At 33.8% G+C, this 18,416-nt stretch overlaps 2 protein-coding genes across 5 annotated transcripts in view; one reads left to right on the forward strand and one right to left on the reverse strand.

Annotated features, from left to right (window-relative positions):
* The window catches only part of LOC100366489 (endosome/lysosome-associated apoptosis and autophagy regulator family member 2-like), a 37,581-nt gene extending 33,404 nt beyond the window's left edge, over nucleotides 1–4,177 (forward strand). For both annotated transcript variants that reach the window (XM_085497015.1, XM_085497014.1), the window contains one exon: nucleotides 1,631–4,177. Coding sequence is in view for 1 of the 2 variants with exons in the window: in XM_085497014.1 (XP_085353140.1) it covers nucleotides 1,631–1,723 (93 nt within the window). In the remaining variant the exon portion in view is untranslated. The remainder of the gene's footprint in view (nucleotides 1–1,630) is intronic.
* A 2,946-nt stretch (nucleotides 4,178–7,123) lies between these two features.
* On the reverse strand, nucleotides 7,124–18,171 carry Cer-d4 (protein). Of its 3 annotated transcripts, none has more exons than XM_078006098.1 (9): nucleotides 18,078–18,171; nucleotides 15,525–15,820; nucleotides 13,861–14,099; nucleotides 13,157–13,238; nucleotides 12,410–12,535; nucleotides 10,942–11,094; nucleotides 10,335–10,447; nucleotides 9,974–10,055; nucleotides 7,124–9,653 (listed from the first exon to the last, which is right to left on the reverse strand). In XM_078006098.1, the coding sequence occupies exons 1-9, from the start codon at nucleotides 18,149–18,151 to the stop codon at nucleotides 9,346–9,348; spliced, it is 1,473 nt and encodes a 490-aa protein (XP_077862224.1). In that variant the 5' UTR covers nucleotides 18,152–18,171; the 3' UTR covers nucleotides 7,124–9,345.
* Nucleotides 18,172–18,416: the final 245 nt, after the last annotated feature.

An 18,416-nucleotide genomic window follows, 5' to 3' on the forward strand; every position in this document is an offset into this window, starting at 1 on the left:
GCTAAAAGCACTGAATCAACATCGTGAAGTGTTTATTGTACGTACCCTAAGCTCCGTTTGTTAAACCATCATACGTCATTACTGATTGTTTGCGCATGCGCAATTCCGAAATGCTCCGTTGTGTCGTCACCGGAAGCGCTGTCCCAGCACAAACCTGTGTCATATGACGCCTTACTAAACGATTTTGGCTAAAAATCCGCTCCGCCGCCTCTTTACAACAGTGTTTATATGCGGATATTGCTTTTTACAATTTGGGTTGCCTTTGAAGCACATATTTTAGTGAAATATTGTTTATAGAGTGAAATATTATTGTCATACATAATTCAATCTTTGAAACAACAGAAACTAACACATAATAACGATAATCAAATTTGTGTTTGAAGTTCGAAAGTAGTTGCGTTATTTCCGGTTTCAACTAGTTCGAAAATAGAACGTCCTTGAGCACAATAAAATCACGCGTAGAACTCCATCCGAACCAGCGTAAACTTATTGCAATTTGCGCGATTTGGGCCCAGTTTGTTCTTACAAGCTTTCTAAGTTTCACTTATCATTATTTAGTAAACAGGTCTCTGAAACGATTTAATATATCCGTAAAATACGTGGCAATCAACAATTGACTTCGAAACGTTCGAAATTTCGAACAAACTCCCGGCACACCAAGCGTGATATGCGTCAGATCGGTGTAGAAGACGCCAAACTGCAGCGTCAATGATTGTTGGAGTTCTTCATCTCGTGATCAGTCAGGCCACCTAGAAATATGGCGTTGAGTTCGATCGTGAGCATTTTCTCCGCATTCGTATCCACACAGAGATCGATGTAAATTTTATTATAACAGGAGATAAGCAATTTCAAAGATAAATGCAACAAGTTTTCAACCCAAAATAGTTATTTAGAACGCCGTTAGAGACGTTTTCATTACAGCTACTGGGCCTTTAAGTGTCTAAAATTAATGAAATGATAAAAAAAAATCATGTCTGCATTGCACACCATAAATTTGTTGAGTTTTTAAGATTCAACTGTTGATATGTGGCTGCATGTTACATAGCTCTATAATCATTATATACACAACATTGCAACAGCTTGTGATAATACTCTTTTGTTTTGTTTATGACACTGATGAATATTGAACATCTCTGCTGATGTTGAACAATAAGTAAAAATATCATGGGGGTTTTATATACATGCATGCAAAGAATTGTATATATTCTATACCGTTTTAGTTTTATCACAATAATGGGGATATTGACACAGTACATTGGTTGAAATCTATGTATGTTTTGTTAACTCTCTTTTCATTAATGCACTCCATCTTGCATGCCAGTCCATGTATTTTCCTTCTTGCTTGTTTCTGCATTAACCAAGACAATCTAACCAATTTTTTGACTGATTGATTGAAAATAATTGCATGTATTTGACATTATTGTCCTCGTTTCTTGTATTCTCTGCTCATTAGACCATATGGAAACTCAGACAACATTCGACTGTTGATCACTATAATATCACTATAATATGTGCATGCGAATATTGATGCCCTATTCTACATATAATGATATTTTTATTGCTAGTTTATGGTACAGTGATTCACACATGACATAGACTCTTACTATGTTTATTTTTGTATTATTTGTAGAGTGAAAATGACAAAGATCTTGGTGATGGTGTTGATCCATATAGTGATAGCTTACAGCTTGTCGTCAAGTCTATGGATAGTAGTAACATTTGATATTATTGTAGAAAAGTGCATTTTGAAGTTTTCAAATAATAATTTTAACTTTTTTGTCACCAGACTTTTTTTGCCCAAATTTTTCTGCTCTTTTTCTTGTACTCTTCCATATATCTGGAAATGAACCTTAATTTTGGAGTCCTCAAGACAAAATTTTTCTCAATTTTCAGTTTTTACTCAAAAAATTCAGCTATTTTTTCCTAATCTTCTGAAGAAAAGTGCAGACTATAAATGGGACTATTTTGTGAATTTGTGCTGAAAAGAGGGAACTGGTGGTGAAAAGGATAATACATTGCCTGCTGCAAGCCTCTATGGATAGTGAAAACAGCCTCAGCAGGCGACGTGATATCTTGATTGCAATGATGGTTGTGTGACCGTCGTTGTAATCAGCTGCACTCTGAGTGAAAAGTGTCTTCTCCACATAAATCATTTTTATCCTGCTTTCCGTCTGAGCTAATCAATACTAATTTTGTAGAATAATATTTAGTATATCCCGGTACAAATTTTACCATTGCCTCATTTGACTGAATTTTAAGAAATTTAACTCAAACTGCAAAAAAAAAAATTTGTTTCCAAGCAAAATGCTTGCTTACAAATTACAGAATGAAACAACAGCATTGATACTTACTACCGGTAATTGACTCCCTAAGCTAGTTTAAATAATTTCAGTGATACTTTTTATAGAAAACAAGCTTTTTATTATTGATAATTTTGAATAGACATTTCTTCAGAGTGCAGCATTTAGTGTGGCATAATTATGTGGACAAATTTCATTGAACATCAGCTTTCTAGCTATTTAGAACTATGTGTTTCAAGTATTAAAAGAATTTCCTTTTGAACTAAACATTTTGATTTATTTGTAAGCTTCGATTATTTTGATATACTTATTAGGATGAAACAAAATATGAAAAAAAATTATTTTGGATGTAAACTATGAGAAAACTATAACGTCATTGTTGATTATTGTAAATCATTCACTGATAAGTTGTTTTAATATTGTTACTAATATTCTGTTAACACTTTGGTATGGGTACATTGATTGGTGCTTTTCATTATTCTAAATTATCTTCCTTATAAAACAAAAGATTCTGTTACAATCTATATTTATATCTATGTGCAATTGTAAGAATTCTAAAGATTTGTAGTCAAGTGTAAACTGCCTTTTTTTAAAAAAAATATATGGATGGATAACTGAACAGGCATAACATTTTACTGTGGTGGTTCAGTAAATATATTAATGTTAGATTAAAGTTACATTTCAGGCAGGCTTTACCTCAAAGGGGAAGTGTTTGAATTTCATGTAAACAAGGTATTTTACATGTGATGTAATGTGTATGTCAAAAGAAACCTATATCAAACAACCACACTTTAACTATATAATTTTCACAGTAAATTACAAATATTCCATTAGACATTAGCTGTGGTGATTCGCATGTTTCTTATGTATTTTAATATAAGTTCGTTGTAATATTATATGCATATGTATGACTGGGATTTGGGCATTCTGATGGGAACTTGGCAGATATCCTCTACCCATGGTTATGTGTTGTTGCTAGAAACCGTGGTAGATATCTTCCACTCTATACTACTTCATAAGACTGTGCCTCGATATTTTACTGTTTTCAAATATACAAATGATTCATATCTGTAAATATTGGCAAGTTAAATTATTAATCCTACAATTTACTATTATAATTATTAAATCATAATTTAAATCAATTACAAATAACTTTTTTTTTTGTATATTTTTTGTTGATATATTAACCATGTGATTTTGCTTTTTGTGTCGCATAAAAATGTAATGACCGGAAAGTCATAAATTTGTTTGTTCTTTTTGTCTGCTAAAATATTATCGAAAACAAGTTTTATTTTTCAAAAAAAAAAATGTTTTTGTAAAATTGACTACATTTATTCTACCCTTGTATACATGTTGCACTGTAATTCTTCTGGAAGAACAAAATCTTTATTTGTCAGAGTATATGTCAAGTATATGACACATTGTAGTCAGAACTGTAAATGACTATTGTTGTTTTTACAGACGTGTCGACATTTTGACTAATCACCTACTTTTATTTTTTCCGTTACTATTTACTGGTATCAGTGACATATTGATATCTTGACAGACATGCCACCTTGTTGAATAGCTGGGGATTTTGACTAATGCCTAACTTGTCATACTTTAAAAACAGACAGTTCTATTCAATGCAGACATTCTCTACTTAGATTGTAGGATAATGTTTCTATTCAAAGTCATACTGATGAAGAATCATTAAAAAGTGATGCAGAATTGCTTAGTACTTTTTTTTTAATTTTACTCAGTATGTGTTTTATGTATTTTACACAAATATAATTACCAGTATTTCTTCTAACAAAAAAAATCGTGCATTATAATGTATTTCTGAAAAGATTTTGTATGTACTTTACCGAAGTTAAAAGATTTTTGGGTCACCCAAACACGAGTGTCGTTAGTTACAAGAAAGGAAGTGCAATGGAAGGCGTTGTGGCTTGTAATGGATATACCTGTGTTTATAATGCCCCCCCCCCCTAAACTGATAATACCCATTGAGTTATGTTTTACATAAAAATCACCCACACATGAAATAATATCCTCAACAATAAAGGGGATGAATATGAGTAACACTGTCTAAAAAAAACTTGCAATTTCAAAATCATATGTTCCAATGTTGGGTAACTCGTGTATGGTGCAACTGACATTGTCTCGGTATTGATTCATGCTGCAATCCACAACTGTCACAATTATGGGGTATGGAGATTTGTTTATTCAGCAAGATTGTGTGCCTTTATAAATAGGTAGCTGTCCGTGAGTCAGCCTTCATTAGTGCAAAGCAATCATCTGCAAACGGAAATCACTATTGCACATCTGCAGGCCATCTATGACTACCAGCTGTTTGGGATAATAATAATAATAATAATAATAATAATAACTCTAATTAAGCGCAACAATTCCAACATATGAAGATCAAAGGCGCTGATACAATAAACAATCAGTCAAATATTAAAAGCACATTTAAATAAGTGCGTTTTCAGTCTGGATTTAAAAATGTCTACTGAAGGACTAGAACGAACAGACAGAGGTAATTCATTAAAAAGTTTAGGACCTAAATTTTCAAAAGCACGGTCTTTGTATAACACCTTGGACTTTTTACTACACATCTGACGAGTTTTAATAAGAAACTTCGATTCAGATCTTAAACTACGACTCGGTACATAAAATTCGATTAATTCACATAGATAATTTGGGGCAAAACCATACAAAGATTTATACACTAGTAAAAGTAATTTGAAATTGATTCTTTGTACAACTGGTAACCAATGAAGCTTAATAAAAATGTCTGTAATGTGGTCATATTTTCGAGCACGAGTGACAAGGCGGGCTGCTGCATTTTGTACACGAATAAGAGGTTTTATCTTAGTTACAGGGAGACCAGACAATAATGAATTCCAGCTGTCTAAGCGAGAAGATATGAAAGCATGTACCAACTTTTCAGTATCAGATTGGGATAATGATTTACGAATACGATTAATATTTCTTAGATGGGAATATCCAGATCTACAAATAGTAGAAATGTGTGTTTCCATAGATAGCTGCGAATCAAACAAGACACCTAAGTTTCTAGCACTTGACGAAGCACTAACCAATTCTTCACCAATTGCGATACTAGACAAAGGACACGAGTCTTGTGAGAATCTCCGAGACGACATGCACACAAATTCAGTTTTCGACACATTCAAAAGTAGGAAATTACAAGACATCCAATCGCTAACATCTTGAATACATGTCTGAAGTATCACCCGGGCGCGAATTTGATCATCTTCAGAAACCGATAAATAAATCTGTGTGTCATCGGCGTAAAAATGATATTTTACGCCGTGACGTCGCAATAACTCGCCCAATGGACGCATGTACATTGAGAACAATAATGGCCCTAAGACGGAGCCCTGTGGAACACCGGTTACTAATATAGACGTCATATCAGAAAATACATTTCCAATTTTCACTTTTTGAATGCGGTTACTCAAATACGACTCAAACCATTTGATGATGAGACCATTTAAACCAAAATTTGATCTCAACCTATCGATGAGAATCCTGTGATTCACAGTATCAAAAGCGGCTGAAAGATCCAAAAGTACGAGAGCAACTGAATTCTTAGAATTATCAATACTGCATAGTACATCGTTAGCGACCCGCAAAAGAGCCGTTTCAGTGCTATGTGCGGTCCGATACGCTGATTGAAACTCTTCATACAACGAATAATTCTCTAAATGTTGTACAAGATGACCATGAGCCAACATTATCAATACTTGTGCATTGAACGAGGGGTTAGGTCTCCCCCCCCCCCCATTGCGTGTCTTTACACAGTCAATGAGATTCATACAAGATTCACAAGCACATTTTTTGAAGGTGTTCGTCTTCCATCAATCATTGGAAGGTCACATGGTTTTGCTCAAATGTTACAAAGACCTTATCCCTAACCTGGTGTTTTCGAGATAAGATTCTACAGCAGTGCAGGCACATACAAAACACTTGCACATAAAGGTGGTTTGAAAGCACCATATGACATATCCCAACCTGGAACCTAGTACTGATCTGTTCTCAATACTGCAAAACTTCAACAGATTGGTGTATAAGTACTAAGAAATAATCGTAAACTCGTAGTTGCTGCTGACATAGAAAGTAAAGTAAGCAAATAACACCGAATAAACTGCAGCGTAAATACTACGTCAAAGTAAACATGCGCGACTCGAACCGATGCTCCTGTACAAGATTAGTGTACATGTCCCATTGACACTGATTTTGCATAAGATACATCACTAGTATCACTCGATTTCTATGCTCCCCCCCCCCCATCTTCACTGATTTTCATTTTCACACACAATGCTGCCCTCCAACACAACATGGATATTGAGAACACCATACTTGGGAGTCGTGTACTACTATTGGTGTCTTCACTAGTGGGCCACCCGTGGATTTTGTTTAATGACCTGGATATGCTGACAATCCTAGACTGGGAGATGTTTACAACCTTAGAACTGTCTCATGTTCATGCCTCCAGGCTGTCCTCTTACTTAACTTTTCTGGAGATAAGATTCTAAGATTTGAGCACCAAGTACATTCTTCTATCCGTCTGTGTCTCAACTAATTGATTTTCTGTACTATGCAGTTAATACAGGTATACAAGTGACCTCTATGGTTGGTAACATTGCTTTGAGGGTTAGCCTAGGCAGTAGCATATCTGAGGATGATGCAGTTCATTTTTTTCTGATGGACTTGTTCATACATGGTCTATTCCTTGCTAAACTGGTCAAGAATGACTATATTGTTGCTGGCCTTGGCTCCAGGAAGGAAATGCAGTGAGGCACAGGTGTTATCCTGTGTTTGGGTGTTTTGTATGGAATTTATTTTCACTGATTTTTGACAAGTTGAATGTAAAATACAGGAAACAAGGTATATTCGCTGGGTTTTATTTTCACTGAATTATTCCTGCAGCAAAAATGAAGTATTTTACAGTATTTCATTGTTAGTTCACTACAATACAAGATATTCTTGTAATGTTCTACTAAGTAAACACATACTGGCATAATAAGACTTCAAAGTCTTGAAACAATCAGGCATCCTAGCAATTCCTTGTCCTTGCACAGATCATGCAACCATAAATTGTAACCATGGTGAGACAGACACTTCAAGAATAACAATAATCTTAACAGTTAGCACATTTCTCAATAAAATAAAGATACAAATTCAATATTTGATTATATTCAATCAAGACTGCTGTCAGTGGTGAACTACATGGGATTGAAAAGTGCTTAGTTGCATAACCCAAACTGATGAAAAAAAAAAAGTGCTCGTTTATTTTGTGAAAGTTGGGTTACGAAAACTGTCCTTTTTCAAAATTTTAGTTTCCAATTCTTAGTATGTCTTGTTTTATCATTCACTTGATAAAAACGCATAATTAATGTGACGATAGACAAACGGCCAGTAGGGTCTTGTCGAGAAAAGGAAAATTGCCAATTCTGAATCTGCATCCATAATTTGGAATGTGTGACCATATTTCAATCCCAAATACACCTCTGAAAACAGCATTGCAGAACACAGAACTATACATAGAGTACAACACAGTCAAATAAAAAAAAAAGAATTGTTCTGGCCAGTAAGTCACAAATACAACATAATCCTAATATGCATCTTAATTACTACTGTATTTTTTTTTTTTACAAAATTTGATTTGGAAGATCAGAATGTAATTTTGATCATATTTTTGGCGATGAAAGGTTTGGTTTTTTTTTTCAAGACCCTTTGAAAAGAATGGTGTACACAATGTGTGTGGGTCCCATATCGAATGCATTACACTCTCAGCAGAAATTTACTCAAGTCACAAGATATCAAAAGACTTGTGCAGGAAATTTAACTACTTCAAATCACGAAATACAAGGTAATATTAATAAAAAACATGGCAGTGAAAAGTATAATTTAAAAAAAATAAAATTTCATAAAAACAAACTTTTTAACATGTTACCTGTATATCAGAAGTACAACTATAATAGTCCAATAAAATGAATACTGTAAAAAACTTTATTTTAGCTGGAATTAATTTTCGCTTGAAAAGACATTTTGGGTGTTTTGTATGAATTTATTTTCACTAATTTTTGACAAGTTGAATGTAAAATATAGGAAAAAAGGTATATTTGCTGGTTTTGATTTCTACTGAATCATTCCTTCAGCGAAAATTAATTCTGAGTGAAAATAAAGTATTCTACAATAATTATATATTATTGCTACCTTGTATTTACCAGGAATCGATCTAATAATATATAAAAGACCTAACATCAACTTTCTTTGTTTTGATTTATGGTGTATGCTATATCACAATATATCAATGAAGTATGAATCTTTTCAAAATGTTTTGTGGTTACTATAAGTACTAATTATTCAAACCAATATTACACAATGTGAAATGATTTAACCAAAAATAGTTGGGAATTGTTTTTCTAGGCCAGGGAGCTAAAAAGTTTTGTTAGATTTAGTTTTGAAACATCAAAAGTACCTATGAATATTTTTGACTTTTGAAATTTCAATGTTGTACAAAAGAGTGTACAACTGATATATACTGGTATTTTCATTTTTGATTCTTTCTGAATAACCCAACAACCAGAGATGGTGCAATACCAATTGGTTATATTGTGAGAGTATCAGTTGTGTACAACATATATGTTGTAATCCATGAATGAGTGGGTATGGCAAAATATGATCGTTTGGTTATATCATTCAGCTACTGCATTCTTGTTGTACCATAAAAACTGTAATAGAAGCCAAACCAATTATTTTTGAACAATTGAGAACCAAAAATGTGTAGATGTCCTTTTTAGAAGCCCCATCCCCTCATTGCAATGTACCATTTTAATGGCTTCTAATACAGATTTTACAGTATGACAGTGGCATAACTGTGGTCCATAGGGTCCCACTGGAAAGTAGCAAGTCGTGAAATTCAACGAATATAAATCGAGCATAAAAACTAAATTATTAAGGAAAGAATCCTATATTCTGTTTGGCAATGGTCTCGCATAAATGAAAACATGAATCAAAACACAAAGTCAGGAACTCAGTTTCTCATTGGATGAAGCTGTGGTGGTAAAACTGGTAACTGTATATGAGGCTGAAGATGATGCTGTTGCTGGTGGTGTTGCTGCTGTTGCTGCTGCTGGTGATGTTGATGCTGAAGTTGCTGCTGGAGTTGTTGGTGATGGCCATGCTGTGGGTGTTGAGGAAGGTGTTGTTGTTGCATTAGTTGTGGATGATGTTGTTGTAAGTGAGGGGGAGGTGGTAGATGCTGTGTTTGCGGCTGCTGTTGCTGTTGCTGTTTTTTCTCCTCTATCAAATCTTGTTCACACAAGTTACAAATCCAGCTTCCTGTTGATGAAAAAAGATGGGTTAATGTATCTTATTCTGTGTTAATACTGTGATTTCTAAAATAGCCAGGATTGATGAGAACGCCAAAATCAGAAGCTATTACAAACAAGTACTAGTCACTTTGTCAGCACCAATATATTGTCCAATATACCACCATCTATTCAGAATAGAATTTCTAAAGTGTAGGAAAATGACAAAGCGATAAATAGATACTGATAATCTTTTACAAATTTGTTATTCAGGAAGTCACAAGGAACGTTAATTTTGTTCCTGCAAAGTGCAAAACTCAATTTAAAAATGAACATGTTTACTGAACTTACCTTCTGGAGGATGCGACATGGGAGGATTCAGGCAGTACATATGATATCCACGATCACAATCATCACAAAAAAGCAGTTGATCCTGAAAATTAACCATTATTATAGGTACATGCATTATCAAACCAAAATAAATACAACTAAAATGTGAAAGTTAGAGATGGCTTACAAAAATACTTGATCTCTCTGATGCTGGGCAAAATACTCACTTAGGAAAGAAATGTTTGGATACAAGTATCGGTAATTTCTCTTCAAAACTCAATACGTTGTATTTTGGATTAGTTCAAAACTTATGAATTATATTGTCCAAATACTGTATTTTCAAGGTTTTTATTAATTATTTTAAATATAGAATTATACTCACATCATTATCTGAGGTACCACATAAGTGACATGATTTACATTCTATACACTGCCAACGGTATTTTTTAACATTTGATGTCATTTTAGTGGTGAACTGGAGGCAAGATGGGTGACCTGCATGACAAAAAATGTTTAAAAGGAAGTTATGCACTGTACTATAATTAATAGGTGGATAATTAGACTGAGTAAATATATGACAGAACAAATTATGGATATCACATTCTCACTGTATTCACTATTTAGAAACTAAATTCAAATTATAGAAAACATGCATATGTTCAATACTGATTAAAACATGTAGCCAATAGCAAACAAGTGAGAATTGTTAGCAATAATCTCAACTAGTGTAGTTGTTTTTTTCGAACTTTAGCTGTATTCACCGGCTTTTCAATTGGCGTTCCACAGCAGCTGGCACAGAGCCTGTAGAAATACATGACACCCTGGTGCACATCTAAGCAGCATAGAACATTCTGTGATGTACATGTAGCGCTCCACCCTAGGATATTACTAATACGAAACATATTTTGGCAGATTTATTTGACGGATTTAAAAACAGGGTTTGATACAAAATTAGTAAAATGTTGCACCCAAATATTATTTATACCCACCTGATCTACCACAGTCGGAGCATGAAATCAATTCTTCAGAAACACCAGTCTTTTTGTTTTCAGAGGCATCCCCAAGGCAGAAGTCACAGTAATTGTTTGGAGCAGCAATACCTGAGGAATTAGCAGGTGTACTTGTTGTGGTGGGAGGCGGTACTGTAAACAATGAAATTGTCTAGTTATAATATAAGAATGATATTCTGTTAGAGGAAAATTACTACATGTACATTACTGTGAAATATTGCCACAATTAGAAAATTATAACATCACTATAACAAATACTGGACACTAACAGACATGTATACCATCAATTACAGAAAGTAAACAAGTAATGAATGCCAACAATCACAGAAAGTAAACAAGTAATGAATACCAACAATCACAGAAAGTAAACAAGTAATGAATGCCAACAATCACAGAAAGTAAACAAGTAATGAATACCAACAATCACAGAAAGTAAACAAGTAATGAATACCAACAATCACAGAAAGTAAACAAGTAATGAATACCAATAATCACAGAAAGTAAACAAGTAATGAATACCAACAATCACAGAAAATAAACAAGTAATGAATACCAACAATCACAGAAAGTAAACAAGTAATGAATACCAACAATCACAGAAAATAAACAAGTAATGAATACCAATAATCACAGAAAGTAAACAAGTAATGAATACCAACAATTATTTGAAAATAAACAAGTAATGAATACCAACAATCACAGAAAGTAAACAAGTAATGAATACCAACAATCACAGAAAGTAAACAAGTAATGAATACCAACAATCACAGAAAGTAAACAAGTAATGAATACCAACAATCACAGAAAGTAAACAAGTAATGAATACCAACAATCACAGAAAGTAAACAAGTAATGAATACCAACAATCACAGAAAGTAAACAAGTAATGAATACCAACAATCACAGAAAGTAAACAAGTAATGAATACCAACAATTATTTGAAAATAAACAAGCAATGTGTATCATTATTTATGTAAGTTAATGCAAAATTCACACATGGTATAAAGCCACACAGTACTAGCTTCACAAAATGTGACACCTTCCTATCACACAGATTAATATTTGTAACACATTGTGTAATGACGTGCACTGCACAATATCCATGGCACTTATTTCTCAACATTATGATTTTCATTATACGAGTGAATATACTGTAGAATACTTTATTTTCGCTATTTTCGCTGAAAGGATAACTCCGTGAAAATAAAATCCAGCGAATATACTTTTTTTCCTATATTTCACATTAAACTCATCAAAATGCCCCAAAAAGTCTTTTCAGCAAAAATGAATTCCAGTGAAAATAAAGTATTCCACAGTAACATTAATTATACATGCAAGTTTATAGCCATAAAGGGACAAAGATTCAGTGAAATATCCACATTAAACAAAGCAAAAGCTGAGAAATAATATTAAAACATACCTAGGTTCTGTGCAATCATTGTCATACCTGTCTGAACAGCTGGTTCCAAAGGAGAGGGTTGGGATTTCTCTTCAAATGCAACCTCAATGCCACCATGGGAATGAGTCACATGATAAGTTAATCCAGGTCTATTCTTGTAACGACGACCACACACTGAAAAATATCAGGAATACAACCACGATTAGAAAATAAAAATTGACACATGTTTCTACAAAATCCTAATGTACATGGAGGAAATAAATGTAATGTTCAAAAAATAATCACCTAGTTCTAATCATGATATGAAAAACCAAAGAAGATGTGAACCATCTATGCTTGATATTTTTTTGATAAATAATGATAATACGGTTGATAATGCGTGGGACATTGCACCAATTGGCAAACGTGATCATGTTGGTCTTGTGTGGAAATGAAGTGTTGCATCTATAGATACATGTACCACAGAAAGAGGATCTTTGCTTAAATTTGTGGTGAGATGACTTTGTGTCAATGAACAACTGGTTGCTGGATGTTGAAAATAATACAAAGGCTGCTGGAGATAAGTTTTAACACTTTGCAGATGATCTCTGTGTAAAATATGTGTCTTCTAAATACATAAGGCAAGTATAAAAAAAGAAGCCTGAATAGAGGACAAGTTATCAAGTCTGTTATAAAAAAGCAAGAAATATCAGGAAGTACGAGAGATTGACATGTGTTATAGTGTTATAGTGTTATAGCTAACATATATAGTCATTTAAGAATGGCAAGGACATCAAAGTAACAATAATGACTTACAGTTACAAGCAAAAGGTTTTTCCTTGTCCTCCGCCATCAGTGTTGGCATATCTGCATCAGCTTTACGACGAGACGTTTTAGTCTGCAATCAAGAACAGTAATTAAAATTAATTAAACTAACTAGAGTTAGTTCAAGTATTGTCCTGCTAACAAAAGATAAATTAATTTTTTACTTTTATGAATTTTCAAGATTTGACAATCCTATGGCATGGGACACTGACACTGTATCATAGGAACCAAAGGAATTTCCCCGCAACAAAATTTCATCATTGTCACAGACTCACCTCTTACAGAATTTAAAAGCAAATTTACCTAATATGTGTATAAACACCAGTGACCATTGTAGCATACCAAACCATGTGACATTTGAGCACTACACGATTGTCCTTTGCATTTCAAAATTAATTCTGTTGAACTCATTGTTCTTAAGAAAATGATAAGTACGAAGATACAATAAACTGGGTTCACATAATTAAAATGTTTCATCTACAGCCAGAAATACAGATATTTAACATATTAGACATATGACTAAACAAATAACAGTACATTTTAGAAATTCACACTGCCGGTACTTTCTAGAATTCCTAATACACTGGTTTTGAGGAAAAATGCTGGCTTTGGTGTCCTAGATTTGTGCAGAAACGAGACTATTTTACACCACAAAAATGTTGCACTTCGTTCATATCCTAGCTATGATGACAAACCTTTTTACTGCTTTTCTTCTTTTTCAAAGTATATTCATAATCTTCATCGTCACTTCTCATGGAGTCAATATCTTCAATTTCACCGGCATCTGGTATATCACTTAATGTATCAAGGTCCTTCATTAAGGAATCTTCCTTTGAGTCTTTTTCACTTGTATTTAGAATGGATTCAATCAGACTATTCGCCTCTTCGGAGTTTACACCAAGAGCATTCTCTACACTACCTATAAGATTAAGATCTGAAAACAAAATTAATAAGTTGTTCAAAAATGATTCGGAATTTGGATGACCATTTTATTGTATAATTCTTTATTTCTGCTTTGAATTACTTTTCGATATTTTCGCTGAAGGAATAATTCAGTGAAATAAATAAAATCCAGCGGTTATACCTTTTTTTCTATATTTTACATTCAAGTTGTCAAATCAGTGAAAATAAATTTCATACATACAAAACATCCAAAAACTATTTTCAGCGAAAATTAATTCCAGCTAAAATAAAGTATTTTACAATAGTATCTAGCAACATTAAGAATTGAACAACCAAATAGAAAATAAAAAAAGAGTTTCTCTGTGATTTTCTTGTTCTATTTTGCAGATCTAGGTAACATGATTTGTTAAATTCAGTCACATGATTTACAGCTTTGTCATACATGTACCAATTTATCTATGAAGCATAACCAAGGAGACAGTGAGGAGAAAGATCAAAAGGCAGTGATCATCATCTTTTCTTCACATTCTAATCAATATATACTGTATTTGTTCTATTAGAAGCGCATGTAAAAATCAATTGCATTACTGTAAAATATTTTATTTTCACTTGGAAATTACTTTTGCTATTGTCGCTGAAGGGATGATTCAGTGCAAATGAAATCTAGTGAATATTTTCTCCTTTTCATATTTTACATTCAACTTGTCGAAAAATCAGTGAGAATAAATTCCCTACAAAATACCAAAATAAAATTAATTCCAGCTAAAATAAGTACATTGTACTTTATTCGACCAAAGACACACTACTGACGTTCACATAAGAGCATGAGCTACTAATAGAACAAATACGATACAAGTTTACACCTACATAACCAATGATGCTGTATGATCACATCTCATTTTTACAGTTTCTTTAACTGTCTTTGTTTTTTAACTACATTGTATGACCAAATACCCACAGACATACTATTGACAATCCATTAGGCCAAAAAACAAACAAACTTGTGTTGCCCTTGAATCGGAAAATTGGGTTGGTCGATCAGATTTTTTTTTTTTCAAACTCGTGAAAACTAAGGGTATCGTAAATAGCCGAGGTATATAGGAATCAATCAATGCTACATATTAAACACAAAAATCAAAGTGTTTCTTTCAGTCTGTTGTATTTAAATACAGATCAACCCAAGGTTCAAAGTCGCCATTTATCCCCCTGGGGACCAAACAACGGTTAGGGATCGTTAATTTTTAGAGAAAACACTTTTTTACTGCTTAAAATGGTGAGTTTTTAAAATTTAGGCCTATTAAAAAAAATATAAAAAAACGCGACCCAATATTTCATATTTTTCGGTCGGTCGCTGAGGGCAACAAAACAATTTTTTTTTTGGGCCTTATAAAGGGTCTCATACAGGAAAGGAAAGTAAAAATATCCCAATACAATCAATAAAATAAAGAATTTTTACCACTATTCTGTATCATTCCAGCATCTGTCTCTTCTTCTGGTTTAACCTGAGGTGATGATGGAATAGGAGGGGGACGCCCTCTTTTTTTCCTCCATCTTCTGGAGGGGTATGTATAGAACTGGCCATACGCCTCACCGGGTCCTCTATGTCGCTTCTGCATCCATATGTAGCAGTTGTTCTGTGCAACTCCAGTATGTGAATCAAGAAATGGCAGGCGCAATTTCCTCTCAATGGTCAGTCTAGTGTTATAATGTGAAGCATTGTCAAGTGTGTCTTTGTAGTATTGGTCCCAATCTCTGAAATTAATAAGAGAAGAAAGGAAATTTCATCTATTACCACATTCTGTCTGCATGCTGTATATATAGCCATTGATGTAAATTTATGATATCATTTTACCAATATGATATTTTACATTGATCATTCAACTTTCGATTGAGATATGAAGTGGTTTAAAATGTTTAATGTTTCTGAATTAATGTATGATTTCTTCACTAGATGACAAGCTTAAAGTGCCTGTGAAATGGCTGCTATTTTCTCACCTAAAATTATCCATTGATAAATTAATATTATTAATTTTTATGTTTCTAAGCATAAATTATTTTTTTTAAGTGAAAAAATGCATTTTAAACTCAGTCTACGGCAACTTTATTTTTGTGTATTTTAAAACGAGGCTCCTCATTAGCTTCTCATTTGCATACAGAAATTCCCCTGTGACGTCAGAAGGGAAAGTTGCTGAATAGCTTGCATTGCCGATACGTGTAAATAAGGCAAATTTCTTGTGCTGTTTTCTCATCTTTGAGTAAATTGCCACTTATGTACTTGTTCGTCGAGGAAAAATGGACCATAATGAACACATAGTATCAAGTTTGTTGCATGGGGTTGAGTCAGATGCGAAATATGTCCGGTCTGGTGTAGCTAGTCACCGTGGTCGTCACCATCACACGTTTGTACACTGTCGCTGGACTCTGGCATTGGACAAAATCAAATTTGACGCCTGCATTGTCTTGTTATTTAGCAGGTTACTTGGCACATCAACCTGAGGGCTGCGTAATTTCCTGTTTGTCCGATGCTTCGTTTCCGTGTCATTATCAAAATTACTGCTACCTTTTACATAACATAAGTTGTCAGCGTTTCTCGTTAAAACCTAGTTGTTTTGTCATGGACAAGGACAGTTTGAAGTGGACATTACATATGACGCTGTAAGGAGGAAGTCCACGACAACCTTTTCTCGTGATTTTCACGGCTTTCGTCCACCGATATCGCACCTTCGGATCGATTGGAAACGTGTAAATACTTACACTATGATTATACGCATTACTGCAACCGCCCACAACACAACGTTTAACCATCATAAATGTTTGTTGTGAAAACAACTTCTAAAAATTTGCTCTCTTGAAAATAAAATAAAATAGACAAAAAAAAAGAAACGCCGATCAAAAAATGTATATCGTTTAAAAGTATGTTGAATGACACAGTGATATAAAAGAACGACCTAAGGGTATGGCTTCCTCTCATATTTTAGCATTTGGTGGCACACTTTCGGCGAGAGTCGGAAATCCGGAAACAGTCGACCATTTCAGAATAGGTGGGCGTGGCTACAGCACAGGAAATATTTCAATCATAATCATTTTCAGCAAAAAAATCAATAATTGCCCATTTCTGTGGGGCACAGATCTAAAATGGGAAGCGTGTGGGTGGGCATTGCACAGGCACTTTAAAGTAGTGACAAGGGACTTGAATTTAATTAAATGTGATTATAAGTAAATTACTATATTTATTAAACATGGCAATAGTAGTACATGTTTGACCAAACAGAATCACGTGACGCTAAAACAAACACAATGTTCACAAAATATTAATAATAGAAAAGTACAAGTCAAGGGCTTTCCAAACATATATAGATTGTATAGGTTCTTGTAAAATTTACTCCGATTATAGATGTTTACATTTTTCATGCCAAAAAACTATCAGTTAAACTACTGAGCAATATTTTATCGCAAGGAAATAAGTAACATTTCTATCTTTATGTTTTATTTATTGTTTTAAATTCACAATTTGGAATATGTGCATTTGTGTAGTCTACACTTTAGAAATGCTCTACTACATTGTACTAACAAATGAAATAATTAATAAAAAAATTATATACAAATACGAAAGAACTGAAAAGATACTCAAATGCTTTCATCGTAGAATCCAGCTTATAAGGCCCTAAAAAACAGCGTCATTAAGGCAAACTTATTATTTTAATTAAATCATTAACAGAATTGTTACAGAGTGTAGAACAGATTATTCGCTATTATAGTGATATTGTAGAAATACACGAGTATCAGTTTAGATCACACTTGCACATACGCGATTCAACAACAGCAGCCGCGTAACAAAGAACAACAGTACGTTTACATAGTGCACACCCAGGCCGTATGGCGCCGTAAATATTTAACGGTTTTGCGACAACTCCGAACATAAAATAATCCTTTGACCGGTACCTCAGCAACCTTCGTCACAAAATGTACGTGTTGGTCACGACATGTGAGACGTAACTGTCATACTTACGTGATAGGAACGTGATGATATCTCGACGACCGTGTGACAGCCATTTTCCTGTGCCAAATAATGACTCGCTTCATGTGCTTTCTAAAGTGCTTCCGGGTGTCATTCTATACCGCCCTCTATAAGCAATACTGCGACTCGCAAAGCGCTTCCTTTTACCTACAATACATTGTATTACTAGTCTGAGCTCAGATTTGTTGTTACACACGCATTTTGTACATTTACAATTAACACACGTGTTATAAATTCCCAGCTAAGATTTTTCCAGGGAATTTGCTCTGAAAGCCAAACAAATTTGCAGTTTGATGTTCTGAATAAACGCGTAATGTACTGTATTTTATA

The sequence above is a fragment of the Saccoglossus kowalevskii genome, chromosome 3, assembly GCF_978046115.1.
Source record: "Saccoglossus kowalevskii chromosome 3, keSacKowa6.1, whole genome shotgun sequence".
Classification (NCBI taxonomy): Eukaryota; Metazoa; Hemichordata; class Enteropneusta; family Harrimaniidae; genus Saccoglossus; species Saccoglossus kowalevskii.